The following is a 15,713-nucleotide window of genomic DNA, read 5'->3' as shown; positions in this document are numbered from 1 at the left end:
CTGCCCCTGTTGTTTCGCTCACACTCACCACCAGGTAACGTTTGATCAACCACCGCAGATGAGCAGGACGCAGGCGAGGTGTGATTTCTGTGCTGCTGGTGCGCGGGTTTGCTTCAGCACTGAGCCGCCTGCCCCCGGGGCCAGCCCTGAAACCACTTCAGGCCATGCTGAAAGCCACCGCGCCGCCTCCCGTCTGCCCCCATGTACCGGCCCGGAGGCGGGGCCCTGAACCCCGCCGCCGAGCTGCAGATGCGCATCGGGAGGTGGCAGCACTTTCCCGCTCCACAGCCCGCGGCCGGGCCGGGCGCAGCCTCTCGCACGGCTCAAGGGCTTTCGTCAAGAGAAAAAGAAGCAATTTTTACTACTTTTGATTTCAAGGCCCACGTCTGGCACCTCATACTTCCCGTTTACCACTTACTGATATTTTTGGCTCTCCCTTCCTGTCTTTTTTTTGTCTTTTAAGAGATGAGATGGAGTTTAAAGAAGCGGCAGAAAGACAGCAAACCACCTGCAGCTGTGGCAGCATCCCATGATTGCCCCAGCTCCAGAGAGGCTGGATATCTAAGGAGCGGTATCCACGGTCACCAGAGTCACTCACAGGATGCTCGCTGCAGGACCAGGCCCCCACCTGCTCCATGGAATGGGGGCTGGATGCCCCATGTGGTGGGAGCAGCCTCCTGCTTGCCTGGAGATAGCGGAACAAGCTCCAGAGGAGTCCTGTGAGAGTCCCCGAACCGAGTGAGAAATCCTCTTCCTCTGGTCATCTTGGAATGAGAAAGCAGCACGGCTGGTGCCCTGTGGGCAGCTCTGCAGCATGGGCATCATGAAGCACAGGGACTCCTGAGAAGGGACCCATGGGGGGGGACTCAGCGCAGCCAAACCTGCATCCAGCTCCTGACCCCTCCCAGGCCTGCTGCAGTGCAGCTGGAGCAGGTGTCAGAGCCTCACCGCCCCGGTCTCCTTCCGCTACTGGGAAGGCCATAAACCACATAAAACACATTTAAACACAAATCTGTGCTGGCTCCTGTAGTGAGAGCTCTGAAACACCTTTGCTTTACAGAAGGCAATGGCCTGATGCAGCAGAGATGCCCATCTGCTTCTCCCTGATGCAGACCTATTGCTCCTCTGAGGGATTTAATCAATCAGCCCATGTCTGACCAGCTGCACAAAATGTTCCTAAACCCCAAAGCATTTCTTTGCCCTCAGTGTGCCAGCTTTAGCCTCCTGCAGACCACAGATCAGTTCAGACCCAACAGAGCTTGAGAGCACTTTAAAAAAAGCACCCAGATGACTTTGGATAACATGAGATATCTTTCCCAAAAATTCTTTCACTGTGCTTTGGAACCTAAGAGGTTATCTGGAGGTTCCTGTGCTATTTCTGCCAGTGGGACATAGCTGATTTGAGAATGTTCCCACTTGTCTGCAGAAAGACCAAAGACCTAAAGTGGGAAAACACCCAGCTCTGCTGTGGGAAGGACCACTAGCAGCCATGCATTTAAATGCACAAGAGCAGCAGAGTCAGAGTCTGCACCTCGATGTAAACTGACTGTAAACTGGTCGCAGAGATGCTGGTGCCAGCAGAGCAGCAGCACAGCCCTTGGGTGCAGGAAAATTCACCCCAGTGCTAATTACTAAATAAACTAGACTGGGCAGAAGCAGCAGATGGCACATAGCAGGGTAAGTGAGCTGTTCCCTAAGGATCAGCAGAGCGCCACTCACATGCAGCTATTCCTCTGCGCCCAAATGGTGTTTCTGCCGGTTGGAAAGCTGTGACCTTCAGAGCACCACTGGGGGAACACAGGGGGAATAGGGAAGGTTTAATTCCCAATAGGCTGGTATAATCTTGTGAGATCTTATAGAAGTGTAGTCTTTTACAAACACTGAAAGATGGGGCTTCTGTCTCATTACGTTTCACTGACACCTGGCAAGTAATATACTTGACACTCACATGTTTGTGAACTTATTATGCCGTGGTGCTGCTGCACAGGGCTTTCCTCACCCATCCTCACTGCAGCCCCAGGTCATTAGGAACAACACAACCATGTGATAAATAGTCCTGCCAGGAGCTGGCCAAAGCTCAGTATGTATAAATTTGGAGCCTGCTACCCCCAATGACCATCCATGTGCACTTGCGCTGATGTTTGTTACTGCCTGGTTGACCATAGAACCACAGAATAGAACAGAATCATAGAACAGCTTGGGTTGGAAGGGATCTTCAAAGCCCATCTAGTCCAACCCCCCGCAATGAGCAGAGACAACTTCAGCTCCACTCAAGATCAGGTTGCCCAGAACCACATCCAGCCTGGCCTTGAACGTCTCCAAGGATGGCGCATCCACCACCTCTCTGGGCAACCTGTGCCAGTATTTCACCACCGTATTGATGCCTATCCGGCCCCTTCCAGCGAACCTGGGCAAGCGGCGCAAGGCTGAGCTGCAGTGTGAGGTGGCAGGAGGCCAGCCTGCTCAGAAATAAATGTGGCTGGCAATGCAAACAGCCCCCTGAGTCCCTTTAAATGAAACAACTGATCCCTCTCTCGTAAACATTTCCATGCAAGCAGCAAAGGCAGTACGTTTATCGGTGACCGGATATTGCGGTATCGGTGTCTGTGATTTCAGCAGCTTGTTTAAGCACAGATTTTCCTTTTACAAGCTGCAATAAATCAGGCCAATGATGGTGGATAAATTGCTAGCTTTCTTTTGGCTAGTTTTCTGCAGATTAGAGTTATTATCACTGATAACTGCCCATATTCCTGTGTCACATACCTTTCTAACATGAACTTTTTCAATAGCATGGAAAAAAAAATGCTGCATGGATCTCCCCTCCCCTTCTCAAGGTAAAGTCAATACAAAGAGCTAGCTACAAAATAATATGAATTCTTATTGCAACCATGTGGTTGTTTTGAACATCTCTATTAACCTCATGTCCACAGAAAAGCGAATGCTCTGGGAAAACATCAACAAGGGTAGCATTTTTTTGGCAGTTGCTCACACAGGACTGCTATGTGCTTTGCTATGACCATTTTAAAGCCGGTTACCAGAAGCACTGCGTATGCACAGCAGAGAAAGCAGAGAGAGCGTATTACAGATGTGAGCTGCCAAAATGAGTCAAGTCCATAAACTTAACCCAAACTCTGGCCATGGAGCAGGACCACGTATGAGGGACGTGTCCAACCTGCTCATTGCTGAAGATTCAATGCTTGGAATCCTGCTGCAAACCCAATGCTGTGAATCTTGTACCTAGCTGCACACACGGCAGAAATGTCCTTTCTGGGTAACAGCCACATCTGCACAGACACCCACTGCCACATGCCACCATGCCTGCCCCAGAAAGAAGTGTCTCCATGACCCCCTCATAACATTTCCACTGTCCAAAGAGCCCTCTGCCTTTCCTTCCTTCAGTCAGTTCTTCTATCTCTTTTCACAGTGTGCCCATGGAATGAGCCTGGGGCTCACAGGTCCTTGGAAAGATGTACCCAAGTGACACTGGCTACAGTCAGCTTGCTCTGTAACACACATCTTCCAAGCCGTATAAAGGCTTTCAGTCAACAATTATTTAGCATAGTGAACGAGGAGGGTTTCCACTTGGGATGATGAGTGCACCACACAGCTCTACGGGTGCTGGACAGCACCTGGCCCCCAATCTGTATTCAGAATGCATCCTGTCCTCCTCCCTCAATAGTCCAAAAAAGCTGAATTCTTGCCTTTTATTTAACTAAGAAACTTTGATTAATTCAAACTCAGCAGCATGAGCATCTGAACAGATTGCCTCTCCTCAGGTTTTCTACAAGGTTCTTTGTTGAAAGTTACTATAATTTAGATAAATTTCTACTCTTGTCACCAAGCCTATAGCTTTGACAAAGGTGGCTATTGATTCTGTCTGATGTGATCTATCCCAAATGAACACACGCAGTTTCCTACTCATCAGGGTATCGGCTACATTGCTACATATCGATTCCCTTATTTGCTTTGTATTTACCAGCTGTAAAAGTTGGTGGAGTTTTTTGGCAGTTTTGGAGCCCAACCTTCAAAAGACTCTACTTTATTCCAGTTTTCTCAGCAAAGCTTGGTCAAAGTTTGTCAGAGGGATGGCATCATTTTATCCTAGTTTCCACAGGTTCCCTGAATGGCCTGAGCAGAAAAGAAGCTGGGTGTCCCTTTAAGATCCCTTGTATCCTGAGCTTTCTGTCAAAGCCATAACATCTGTCCTCTGAAGCTTCAGACACTGAATACATGCACACACATACCTACCTTAACTTGACGGTCAGACACCATTACATTACAATTACCATCAACTAAAATTAATGGCTGTGTCCTAGTGACATGGACTAGAATTTCACCCCATTTGTTCATCCATATTGTTATGATTTAATTTGCAGTCTCTATAGTGCTATGCCAGCTGCTAACACAGCACATACAACAGACTTAAAGCATCTCAAGGAGATTTTCTTCCACGCCTGCTATTTTTGGTAGCACCAACCCTGCTTGTTGGAGGCCCTTCACTCTGCCTTGCAAGCGGTGGCTCACACTTGTATTTATGGGAAGGGCTCAGATCAGCAGCTGTGAACAGGGGATGGCAGTCTGGTATTAGGAGCTCATACTGATTCAATAGCTCTTCCCTTCCATTGGTTGTAAACAACCTGGAATAAAAAACATCTCCCTGGAAATCACTTTACTTGGGACATTTTTCCTAGACTGTTATTTGTTTCTCACCAGTTTCCAGATCCAGTGTTAGCTAAAGAGGAAAGATGGTTTATCCATAATCTTTTTGTGCAGCATCTCGAAGAAACAGAGCACATCAGTTTGTACCTGCCTGTTCAGCTGTCCTTAGAGGACCTCAGTTGTTTCTCTATAACAACTTGGAGGTCAGCTGGGTGTAATCATTACAGGAAATGTACCAAAGCACTTCCTACTGTGAGGGATGATTTGTAGCACGCCCTCCTTGCAATGGGCTTGCACACAAGGAAGTCCAAGGAAAGAAAACTTGATTAAAAAAGCTGTGTGTATATACACACAAGCAAATGCAGAGTTCAGTGTTTGATTAAGAAGATGCTGACATTCTGCAGAAAATATTATGGGGAAAAAGCCTGCTGCATTTATTCATAAATGATCCTGCTTGTATGGGCTGCATTCTGGTGCTTAGACGTTGTATGAATTGGGAGAAAAATTGCTGGCTCTAGGACACCAGCAATACATAACGAAGTAATCGCAAACCTAATTCACAAATCTGGCCTAAACATAAGGTAGACAACGGTAGCATCTGCAGTATCTGAATACCTGCTACTCAAGTATTTGCAAACAGCAAATTAAAGAAGTACATGTGACTATAACAGTAACATAATAAAATAGCACTGGAAGAGACCTCATGGGTTTATTCAATGTGTTGCTTTGCCTGGAGACAGACTTATTCTCCCTGGCTTGTTCCTGGTGGATGTTTGCAACTTGCTGTGAAAGCCTTCCAGTGAGAAAGGTCCCCACTTCCTCCCTACACAGATTGTTCCAGTGTTCCTTTATTTCTGCCAGTTCTCCAGTGTCAAGTCTGACTCTTCCTTGCTGTCATTTAAGCCCCTCATTCGTTCTACAAGCCAAGGGTGTTGGATGTACAAGATTTCCTTCCACTTTTGCAGGAGCTTCCGCATACTAGAGGAGCTTCCATGAGCCTTCAAAAATGGTCAGGTGAGACTATAGACCAAGATCAGCTCATGGTATTCCTCCATGGGTTTGTTCTGTGGCTGGTCACTCCCCATCCTGGACTTGCACTGATGATTTTCCTGCTGAGTTGCTGTGCTTGCCCTGATAGTCTACCTATCTCCTTCTTTTCCCAGATTCTCTTTCAGACTTGTTAATATCATGTTGAAAACCAAGTCAGTCCTCCAAGGCAACTGCAGCCCTTCCCAGCTGTCTGGCAGCTGCCCACTGAGTAAGTATTGTCCCTGCCCCATCATCCAGGTCATTTATGAAAAAACTGAACCACACTTTGGCTGAGACAGACACCTGAGGAGCATGACTCAGTACATCCTCCCGCTCCGGCAGCACACCCCCAGTCATTGCTCTCACTGGGGGCTTTACAGAGAAATTCCACTCATACAAAGCTCTCCTCCCTGTGCTTATGAGCCTAGCTCAACGCTCTTGAGAGATTTCACAGAAGAATTAAGGTTTGTGTCAGGCTTTCCTCCTGTACTATAATTATGATGCACATTTCATAAAGCAGCTGTTACATTTGTAGAAAGAAAACAAAATAAAATCAACAGCAGGAGAAGCACAAACAAGCAATAAAACAGCTCTCATGCTGCCTACATGAGCTCCAGATAAGACCTTAACAATTAAACCAGAAGAAGTGTAGTACTACCCATAAAGGTTTCCTCTATATCTCTCTACAAAGGAACATTTTAAAAAGTTAGAAACCACCACTGCTGCTTCACAGCATAAAGGAGTTTGTAGAAAGATGGACATCTGTGTGGTAGGTGATGTGTGCAAAAAGCTCTTGAGAAACACAGCTTGATGGGAAGCTGTGCTGAGCAACAGTTCTCTCTCCTTTGCTTGGGTGAACTGGGGGGATGCACCCAGTTAACCACAGCACAGTGAGCACATCACAGCAAGTCAATAGCTCAAAGTGCTGGAATAGCCAAGAAATTGCTGCTGTGGATTTATGTAGTGTTATATATTTTAAAGGGAAGTCACTTGAGAGTAATTTGAAGAAGCAGGAACAGCAACTTCTATGTGGAAGTAAAGAGAGGTGATACCAGGACAAAGTTGTAAACATCATATTAAGGTATTTGGAAATGAAGTGAAGGCAAGATGATGTAAAAGCTGGCTTAGGTTGTTTAGAAGATTTTTTTATTGCCTGTGGGTGCCATGCTCAAGGACATAAATGTGGATTGCTCAGTCTCAGTTTCTGATTGAGACAGGAAATTACAGACCACGATTGAAGCTTCTTCAAGAGGTAGCAAGACAGGGTGGGGGGGAAGGCCCTCTAGCAGCACACCACCACCACCTGCTCCCCTCAGCTGGGCTGCCCTCTCCCCTCTGTCTCTTGTCAGCATTGAGGCATCCAGGCTTGCAGGTCTGTATTAAAAGGGAGCCACAAGTGCTGCCACAGGGGAAGAGCTTGTTGCGTGTTCTTAGACCAACCTGCAAAGTATGCTAATCTTTCCAATTGCATTTCAAATTAAAATAATTCAGTTCTTCTTCACAAAGAGGCAGTATCTGATTACTCTTAGGGCTCTATTCCAGTGTTATGAGCAAGGCCTCATACAACAGATTGCTCTGCAAATGCCTGTCTCCCACATGACTCTCTTTGCCACAAAGCAGCTCTGATTCCTGGGAGAACGGAGTCCATCTTCAGCCACATCAAGCTGGGGAGCTGTTCAAAGTCACACTTTATCCCCAAACTCTCCCTGCTAAAGGCTTTCTGATGTGTTTATTTTGACAGTGTAATTCAATTGACTTTATTGCTTTCTTTGAGCCATTTATAGAACAGCAGTACAGAAAGGTGGAGCTGTCCATTTACTGGTCTGCCATTTTCCCTATTTGGCACTACACAATGGCTTTTAAAACAGAATACACCACTGCTTGGAAAAATGCTAAATGCTTTAGGAAAGTCTAACTTCCTGCTGATTAAGAAAAATTAGCACAGTATCAGAAGTCAGAGGCTGATAATGGAAAGCAGCAAGGTCCCCATATTTACTGACACATTCAATTTCCAACAGACGAGACTCCTTTTGACAGCATCTTCATATTACCTAGGTGCTCTTCTTTCTATAAAAAGCATCAGCAACTGAAAGTGACAAATTGTATCTGCCTGCAGGTACGCAATCACATTATCTCACCGTGATGCAAAGGATAAGGTGTCACTGAAGGTGGTTAGAAAAAAATTCAGTCATTTGAAGTGTGTCGTAGACCTAATTACATTTTGTAGAAGACTCAACCTTTATTCAAGCAATCTAGATCTTGGAGAATGTTTCCAGAGCCTCTCCTTCTGCCTTGGTTTCAAATGTAATTACTAACCTGAATGCCACCATGCTGTCAGTGAGAAAACGAGATCCGATCCATACAAAATATGCCTTATCTCAAAAAAGACAGAAGGTTCAAGCTAATTTTTACAGCCTTTTTCCAAACCTTCCCCCAAAACTCTCAGTCTGTCAGTTAAGCTAGGAACTGAAGCAGCGCACAGCAAGCAGGCCACTCGGAAGAACTCCTTCCCAGGAAAAAGAGTTTCAGTTCAAATCTCCCAAGTGCTGGACACCAAGTAGCACAAATGAAGCAGCATGAAAATAATTCCCCAGCTCAGAATTTCTTTCCTTCCCTTCCCCCAGAGCTGATTCTCCTCCTCCTGCCCCATCCAGCCCCTGGGCCTGAAGCATTGAAGCCAGCCTGCCCCGCTGTCCTGCACCACTGAACCAAAACAGCCTGTGCTAGAGAAACAAGAGTTTCCAACAGTGATGACAAACCTCCACTGCATAAAAATCCCCTCTCTGCCAATATGCTGTCCATTGGTGTGGGTGATGTGAAGCGCACAGAAATACAAGCTAAAAACAGCAAACGCAAATAGCAGGTTGTGAAGACATTAAGGACGCCTCTTGGCTTCTGCACCATTGGGGCACTATAAATTTTGTTTCCTTTTTCTTAATGGACTTGGTCTTTTAAATGTGTTTAATGCACCATAATTGGATGCTAGATGTTTCTGCTCTAGACACAAACATGCATGATAGAAACAAGGGTTCCTCTGCTTGGAAATAAAGGAAAACATTCAGGGTTTTTTAAGGAAAGCAGCAAGAAGCATGGACTAACCAAAGCTGGCTATGCTCAGGTGCAGGGGGCAATGGTGGGCTCAGTGTCTGGCTTGCTCTGGTCTTGCCTGGGTGGAGAGAAAGCCCATGTGGCAGGGGAAGGTGCAAGGAATGGTGCAAAGGTGCTCTGCCCAAGCATCCTGTGTCAGGGCACAAAGGGCAGCAGGGGATGGAAGAGACAAGTTGTCTTCCAGGCGATTGCTAAGTCTGAGCTTGCAGCTAGAAGGTAATTGTGCTCAAAAGCAGTGCGAAAAGTGGATCTGGACTATGTTTTATTCCTTCACAAGGCTGTACAGTAGGTTGGGCAGCTCAAGGGATCTGCCTGTGCATGCAGGTGCCCATCTGAGGGCTCTAAGACTGATGATAACTCAAACAACGCTACAGTGAAGAAATGCTTTTGGTCTTTTGTTTTGTGTGCAGGACCACCCCATTGTGGAAGGACACACCACATTCAGTGATGTATCACAGGTACCCGCCAGAGGAGCTGTTTCCATGTTGTGTGTCACACTTCGAACCAGTGTACTCTTCCCTTCACTCAGATGCTAACATGTTTGGGTTTTGCCTTGAGCATTTTCTTCCACCATTTCTATTATGATGCCAACAAAGCAGAATTATAAAAAACCCAATGTGAATCTGCCGAAAAAAATCCTATCAGGCTTGGCTGTAACATGTGGACTCTGCACAGAGACCGCTCCATTGCTTCATCTCCCGCTGCTTTCTGTCACTTCTTTGCAGCAGGCGGAGCTGACACGAGCAGACCTGCCTCCGCTGGACCAGTTGCCACCTCTGCTGTCAGTGCTGAATCAGTACTTATGGCTCTCTAGGTGCCCCAGCAGCAGTTGAATTATTCCCATGCCAAGTTACCGTCCTCAATAAAGAAAACTGCCCCTGGGGGAATGTTTTCTCTTGCTGAGATTTCTATAGTCAGAGGAAAGAGTTTAAACATCGAGAGGGTAGTGAAAGGCGTATCAGTTCTCCACCAAGGGGAGCTCCATGTGGCACTGCTAAGCAAAATGCAGCTTAGGAGTTGATCCATGAGCTTTCAGCTGCAGCAGGTCCCAGGGAGGAGTTCGATCTATGAAGACCAGGTAATGGGGATACACCTCCTAACTCAGACTATCCCCCAGTCAAGCAAACCCAGCAGGGGTTAGGGTGAGCTTCAGATGTGCTCATCCTCCTTGCAGAGATGAATTGCACCCGCTTGGTCACTCCTTGATCTCTGAGTTGCCTGCCTCTGTCATGAAGCAGCAAAGAAGGAGAAAACATGATTCTTTGTTCTCCCCCTTGTCTTCTTTTTCTATTCAAATGACTACCACAAAATGTAGCTGAAGAGCTGGGGAGCAGCTGCATTATCAGAAATTATTTTTACCTCATTAAAAATATTATCCTCTTAAAATAAGAGCAGCAGAATGGAGATTAGAGCTTCCAGCGCTTTGCCGGGTGTTACTTAGTACCTGTGGATCATTGCATTGATAAAAATATGTACAGACTCACTTTTCAGGTTTAAAAGTGGTTTGTCCTTTTGTTTGCTTAGCTAAATAAAGAGGTTTTGTTTGACCTGTGGTTTTGAATCCAGCTGGCTTTTTAATATACAGTGACTCATACAAAGCAGCCTGCAGAGTTTGTCTCGTTTCCACTGTTACACCGCTGATTTCAGCAGAAACCCCACAGAAAATCCAGCAGTGGGGAGACTTTTGGCTCCTGACCAGGCCTTCCTCACCAGAGCTGTGCTCTTTTTCCTGTAAATGCTCCTGCCGAAACGAGGGAGCTAATCACAGAAAGAGGTACTTCACGCAAGTGAAATTGCCAGGATCAGGCCTTCTGAGGCACTGCAAGTCCCCTAAGAGTTTCAAGGTTAGTAATAAACCATTAGTTTTTAATGAAAATTGGACCTGAGGCCAAGGACTTCCTGCCTCAAAATGGTAATTTTTTATAATGAGATGCTGTCATTATGCTGGCTGATGTGCAATAGAGCATCACTGGCTTTAGTGGAGCAGGCTCAGAGCTCTTTAGACCAAGACCAACATTATTTTATTTACATCAGAATAAGCCAAAGAATTTTTAAGGGTGGTAAAACACGAAATCTCATTTCCATTTTCAGTAAAGGCTGCATATAGTAGAAATCATTACCAAACCTGGAACTGATCCTTGTACCTAGCGCAGTGTTTTCTCCCCTCACAGACTGTGCCATTGATGTGAGAATGTAAAAGCCATTGAGCACATGGGCCCGCAGGGATAAGGGAAGATTTGCACTCACCAGTGGTAATGGCAATTTCTATTGCAGTTCTGCAGTCTCTGTGCATGCGAAGCTGCCCACTGACTCTTGGAAATAGAAGATCAGGCACAGGACATGGCTGTTCCCCAAGCTGGCACCCCATCGGGGCTGTGTGGGGATCACAGCAATGCAGTGCCCAGTGAATGGCAATGGGGGCTCCAGGAATTTTTGTCTTCCACAAATCACTTCATGACAAAGGTAAAAGTGCCATTGTCTGAAAGCAGGAGGAGTTTGTGGGTCCAGATATACAGCAAATGCAATTCCATTTTCTCAAATAAGTATCTGCTGTTTCAATAAAAAACTCAACAAGGAAAATATAGGCATCATGCTCTACACAGTTCCTGGATTTCCTCCATCAGAATTGCAGCTCTTCTTTTTCTAAAGTAAGATGTTATTTTGGGAGATTAGAGATTATGTAGTCTGCTTTATGTTATTCTGCTCAGGTATCCCTGCAGACCAGGACTCACTTTGAAATTGAAAGGCTGTATTTTACTGCAAGCAGGTTGACATCAATTCCACTCTCAGGACTAACCAAAAAAACCCATCAAAATACTCTCTCCTCTTTTGCCTTAATCTTTCCCAGAAATTAGGGGTCAGCAAAAGCTTTGTGAACATGGTATATATATATAAAAAAAAAAAAAACAAAACAAAAAAAACTAAACAAAACCCCCTCATTTGTACTGTCCCAACAAAGTGAATGTCTAAGATCACTCTAACCCAAAGTTGCTTCCTAGGAAAGGGGAAGAACACTCAGGGAAATAGCTTAGAAAAGAGTCACATTTTTAACAGGAGGGATCCAACTTTCTCTTGTAGACAGAGTGAATCACCTGGGAAAGTGCTAAACTGAAAATGTGGTCATTTACTAACAAAATGAAACAAAGCAAATAACATGCCGGGCTAAAAATGGAAAGGTAGCTCACCTACGTCCTTTTCACTCCTGGATTAAGCTGTTTATTGCTCAAGCAGGATTCTATCCATCCAAGCTTTCTGTATCTAATTATCATAGAGGTTGCCACTGCTCAATGAATTTGTGGTGAAAATCCCTGGTGCCCAGTTCCTGACAGAGTTAATGGAGGGAGGTGGCATCAGGGGTGGTCTCCAGCAGATTCTGCCTCCCTAACTTCATGGGCTGAAAGGACACATATGAAGTTTCTCCTAGGGGCTTATAGAGCTGATACTGGTCTTCAGAGCCTTCACAGGGCTCCCAGGACCCTGCTCAGGCTCTACTCACACTTGAGTGCAGGTTCGGTGCCAGAGTGCAAGGAAAACACTCAGTAAGGGAGCTGATGGCAACCCTGCCCTGCGGTTTTGTTTCAGCCCACACAGGAATGACAAAGATTTATGGGACTGAAGCCTAGCAGATAGCAATTTTCCAGTTTCACCAGAGAGCTTGTCCTGATTTCACCAGTCTGAAGCACTTGCTGGGTTTTGTTGTCAGCAGTTACTATCATGGGTGATGCAGCATCTTTGTCTGAGTCTGTGCAGGTTACCAGAGCAGGGCCAGGATGCTCCAGGCAGCAGTTTGGTCCCTAGCTTTCAGGGGGAAAAGAGCTCAAGCATTCTCTGTGCCACACAGCTTCAGGGCTAGAGGGCAGGACTTGCCCTCTTCTATTTACAGGCTTAGACCTAGTGTGTGATGTGGGGCTTAAAAGAGGGAAAGAGTGATCTTTCTCTCTAGCAGCTTTTAGAGTTCTTCATCTGAGCAGCATTTTGACTTACCATAAGATCTGGTTTAAATCATATTTGCAACGTGATTGAAACAGTGCCTTGAGGAACTGGCACACCTGAAGGTGTTCATCAATTACAATATCACATTTGTGATTATTAGAACTGATAAAAATAATGGGGCTAGCTGAATCTGGAATATACCTTTTTTTAATAACTATCTTTTGTATTATCAGAGAAATGATACTGGTTTTCATAACACTTGCACACACATGAATACAGCATTACTGATTCACAGCCTTGGTGAGGCTTGTTGGATCCTTGTGGCCCAGCTCCTCCAGCAGGTAAAGGCTTGATACATTGCTCAGTCATAAGCTGGAAAACACGAGTCTAAACTTTTCATACGGTACTAGGCACATAAAAGTAATCTTGTTTTGGCCCTTAAATATAAATTGAAATGATAATGGTAAACTAGAACATAACCAGGATGTAAATGTAGCATAACTGTATATAAACAAGCAGTAACACTGGTTCTGAAACCTGCCGCGTGTGTCATTGCTCTAAATAAATCAGTGGTCTGTGAATATGAACCTGAGGGAAGAAGTGTTTCTGAACTCTGAACAACATTGACCTTTGATGGGCTCTTTCAAGCCACTAAGGTTTGAGGTTATCAGAAAACTGTATACTGCTCCAAGACAGGCAGGCAGCAAAGATGCACTTAAATGATTTTTCTACAGCACGTTGTCCAAACAAAGGAGGAGAAACAATTCAGGTTCCCCTCAGAACCAGGGGTGATAAGGAAAGTCAATTTACTGAGCATTTTACAGGCTTTCAGGGGGAAGAAGACTGCGACCTTTTTCCTTCCCCCCCCCCCCCCCCTTAGACTACAAGAGGACAAAAAGAGCCGGGATTAGAGACTGATTTTTCCCCCCAGTCTGATAACTTGTTAATGGCACATTATCATAAAGGCTAACTTACAACTTGAAGATGAAAGCTACTGGAAACCTGGCAAATTAGCTGCAATTAGCAGCCTATTTGACTGGGCTTTTTGTTTCTTTGGTTGTTGGAAAATAAAAGCCGTTTGTGCTCTTCATTACTCTCCCTTTGCCAGACTAAAGAAGAGAGAGCAAACAAGCAGGAAGGTGCCTTTCTTGCTGCAGTATTTCATCTCCATAGTGAATGATGATCTCCTTAGGCAGAATTACACCAGGAGCTTGCAAAAGTAAACAAAGGGACTTTGCTCAACAAGGCAAATTTGCGAGCTCACTTATTTCTAAAAGCATCTAAACACACAAAGTTATATTACATTTTATATGTTTTTATTCATGTACAAAATGTCATAATTTATCAACATTGTGCAGCAAAGTATAGACACACACATACATACACACATACATACATACACCCCCCCCCCCAAACACGTGCACACATACAAATACATCACAAACCCAACTTTCTTTCTCTCTGCCCTTCAGAAAGGCAACACTGTTGTGGCAGGTCAGCAGCTAGAAATAAGGTGCTATAATTAAGCAGTATTGGAATGTCTTCACTTTACAAATGTGATGTGCAAATTTATATACAACCACTTTTTCTTTTTTCCCCCATGAAACCCAAAACTCCATACCCCGAACCACTCTCAGAGATACAAACATGTATAAAGTGCTAATACTTAAGCATGTTTCCAATGACTTCACGACGCAGTTTGAAGTTTAGAACAGGCACTGTGATAGTTCACTGGGTAGATTGTCACTCGGTGTGGTATGACAGAGAGAAAAGTCACTCAGACATCGCTGGGGGACCGGGAGCGAAAGGACACTTTAGCCTGAAAGCAGCCGCAGAAAAGCACCCACATGGACCTCTGGATCTCTTGGTTTCTGTAGGCGTAAATGATGGGGTTGATCATGGAGTTGTAGGTAGCGGGTAGAAGCGTGGCATATGTGTACACAGAAGGGTAGTTGGGATCCCCCACTACACAGTAGATGGCAAAGGGCAGCCAGCTGGCTCCAAAAGTCCCGAGGATTATAGCCAGGGTAGAGACCCCTTTTTTGGTGGCAACATAGTGTGAAGCAGTCAGAAAGTGCTGCTGGAGAGCTATCTGGTGGGCATGCCTGCAAACGATCTTGCAGATCTCGATGTAGAGATGGAGCATGATGAGGAAAATGAGAAAGAAAGAGGCAGACAGCAGTGTCACGTTGCTTTTGGTCAAGGGTCTGACGATGCTGCAGGCGGCAGGGTCGTGGAGGCAGTTCCAGCCCAGGACGGGCAGCAGCCCCAGGCAGAGGGAGACCCCCCAGGCGCCCGCCAGCATGGTGTGGATGCAGAGCACCGTTCTCTCCGAGTAGTAGGTGAGGGCGTTGTAGAGGGAGAGGTAGCGGTCGACCGTGATGGCCAGCAAGCTACTCACAGAGGCTGCGAAGGAGGCGACGAGGAAGCCCACCGTCAGCAGGCTGACCGTCTCGGAGCGGATCACGTACTGGAAAACGAAGTTGAGGATGAGGCCGAGGCCGGCCAGGAGGTCGGCGGTGGCCAGGCTGCCCACCAGCACGAACATGGGGGTGCGCAGGGAGGGCGAGTAGCAGATGATGGCCACCACCAGGGCGTTCTCGCAGGCGATGGCGGTGCCGGAGACGCAGAGCATCACGTCCCAGGGGTTGACGGCGGCAGGCGCGGGGGGCCGCGACGACAGCTCCAGCGAGGCGTTGCTGCTGCTGCTGCCGCCTGCGCCGGTTGCCGGCAGCCGCGGGGCGGCCGCTCCGCTCTCGTTGAGCGCCGGGGCTGGCTCCATGGCCGCCCAGGCGGCCGCGGCTGTGCGCGGGCAGCGGCGTGGAGCGGGGAGCGTGGAGCGGGGCGCGGGGCGCGGGGCGCGGGGCGGCGGGGCGCGCATGCCGGGCGGCGGTGCCGGCCCGCCCTGTCTGTGGTGCTGAACAGGGAGAAGTTTCCCGCCGGCCCGGCCGCACCCCGCGCCCCGCCCCGGCCCCGCCCACCGA

At 46.7% G+C, this 15,713-nt stretch overlaps 1 protein-coding gene across 1 annotated transcript; it reads right to left on the bottom strand.

Moving 5' to 3' along the window:
* Nucleotides 1-14,031: 14,031 nt before the first annotated feature.
* Nucleotides 14,032-15,511, bottom strand: GPR6 (G protein-coupled receptor 6). Its single transcript, XM_061366860.1, has one exon. It carries the CDS (start codon nucleotides 15,509-15,511, stop codon nucleotides 14,507-14,509), a length of 1,005 nt encoding a protein of 334 aa, XP_061222844.1. The 3' UTR covers nucleotides 14,032-14,506.
* Between the last annotated feature and the right edge of the window lie 202 nt (nucleotides 15,512-15,713).

Source organism: Neopsephotus bourkii, unplaced genomic scaffold (genome assembly GCF_033783945.1).
Source record: "Neopsephotus bourkii isolate Nb327-2 ecotype Australia unplaced genomic scaffold, CSIRO-AGI_Nbou_v1 NB_1358, whole genome shotgun sequence".
NCBI classification, from domain to species: Eukaryota; Metazoa; Chordata; class Aves; order Psittaciformes; family Psittacidae; genus Neopsephotus; species Neopsephotus bourkii.
The sequence above is the reverse complement of the archived record's forward strand: the minus strand, read 5'-3'. Positions and strand labels throughout refer to the sequence as shown.

What these genes read in the sequence shown, in the direction of transcription:
- GPR6 (XM_061366860.1), bottom strand. Translation starts at nt 15,511, where the DNA reads ATGGAGCCAGCCCCGGCGCTCAACGAGAGCGGAGCGGCCGCCCCGCGG.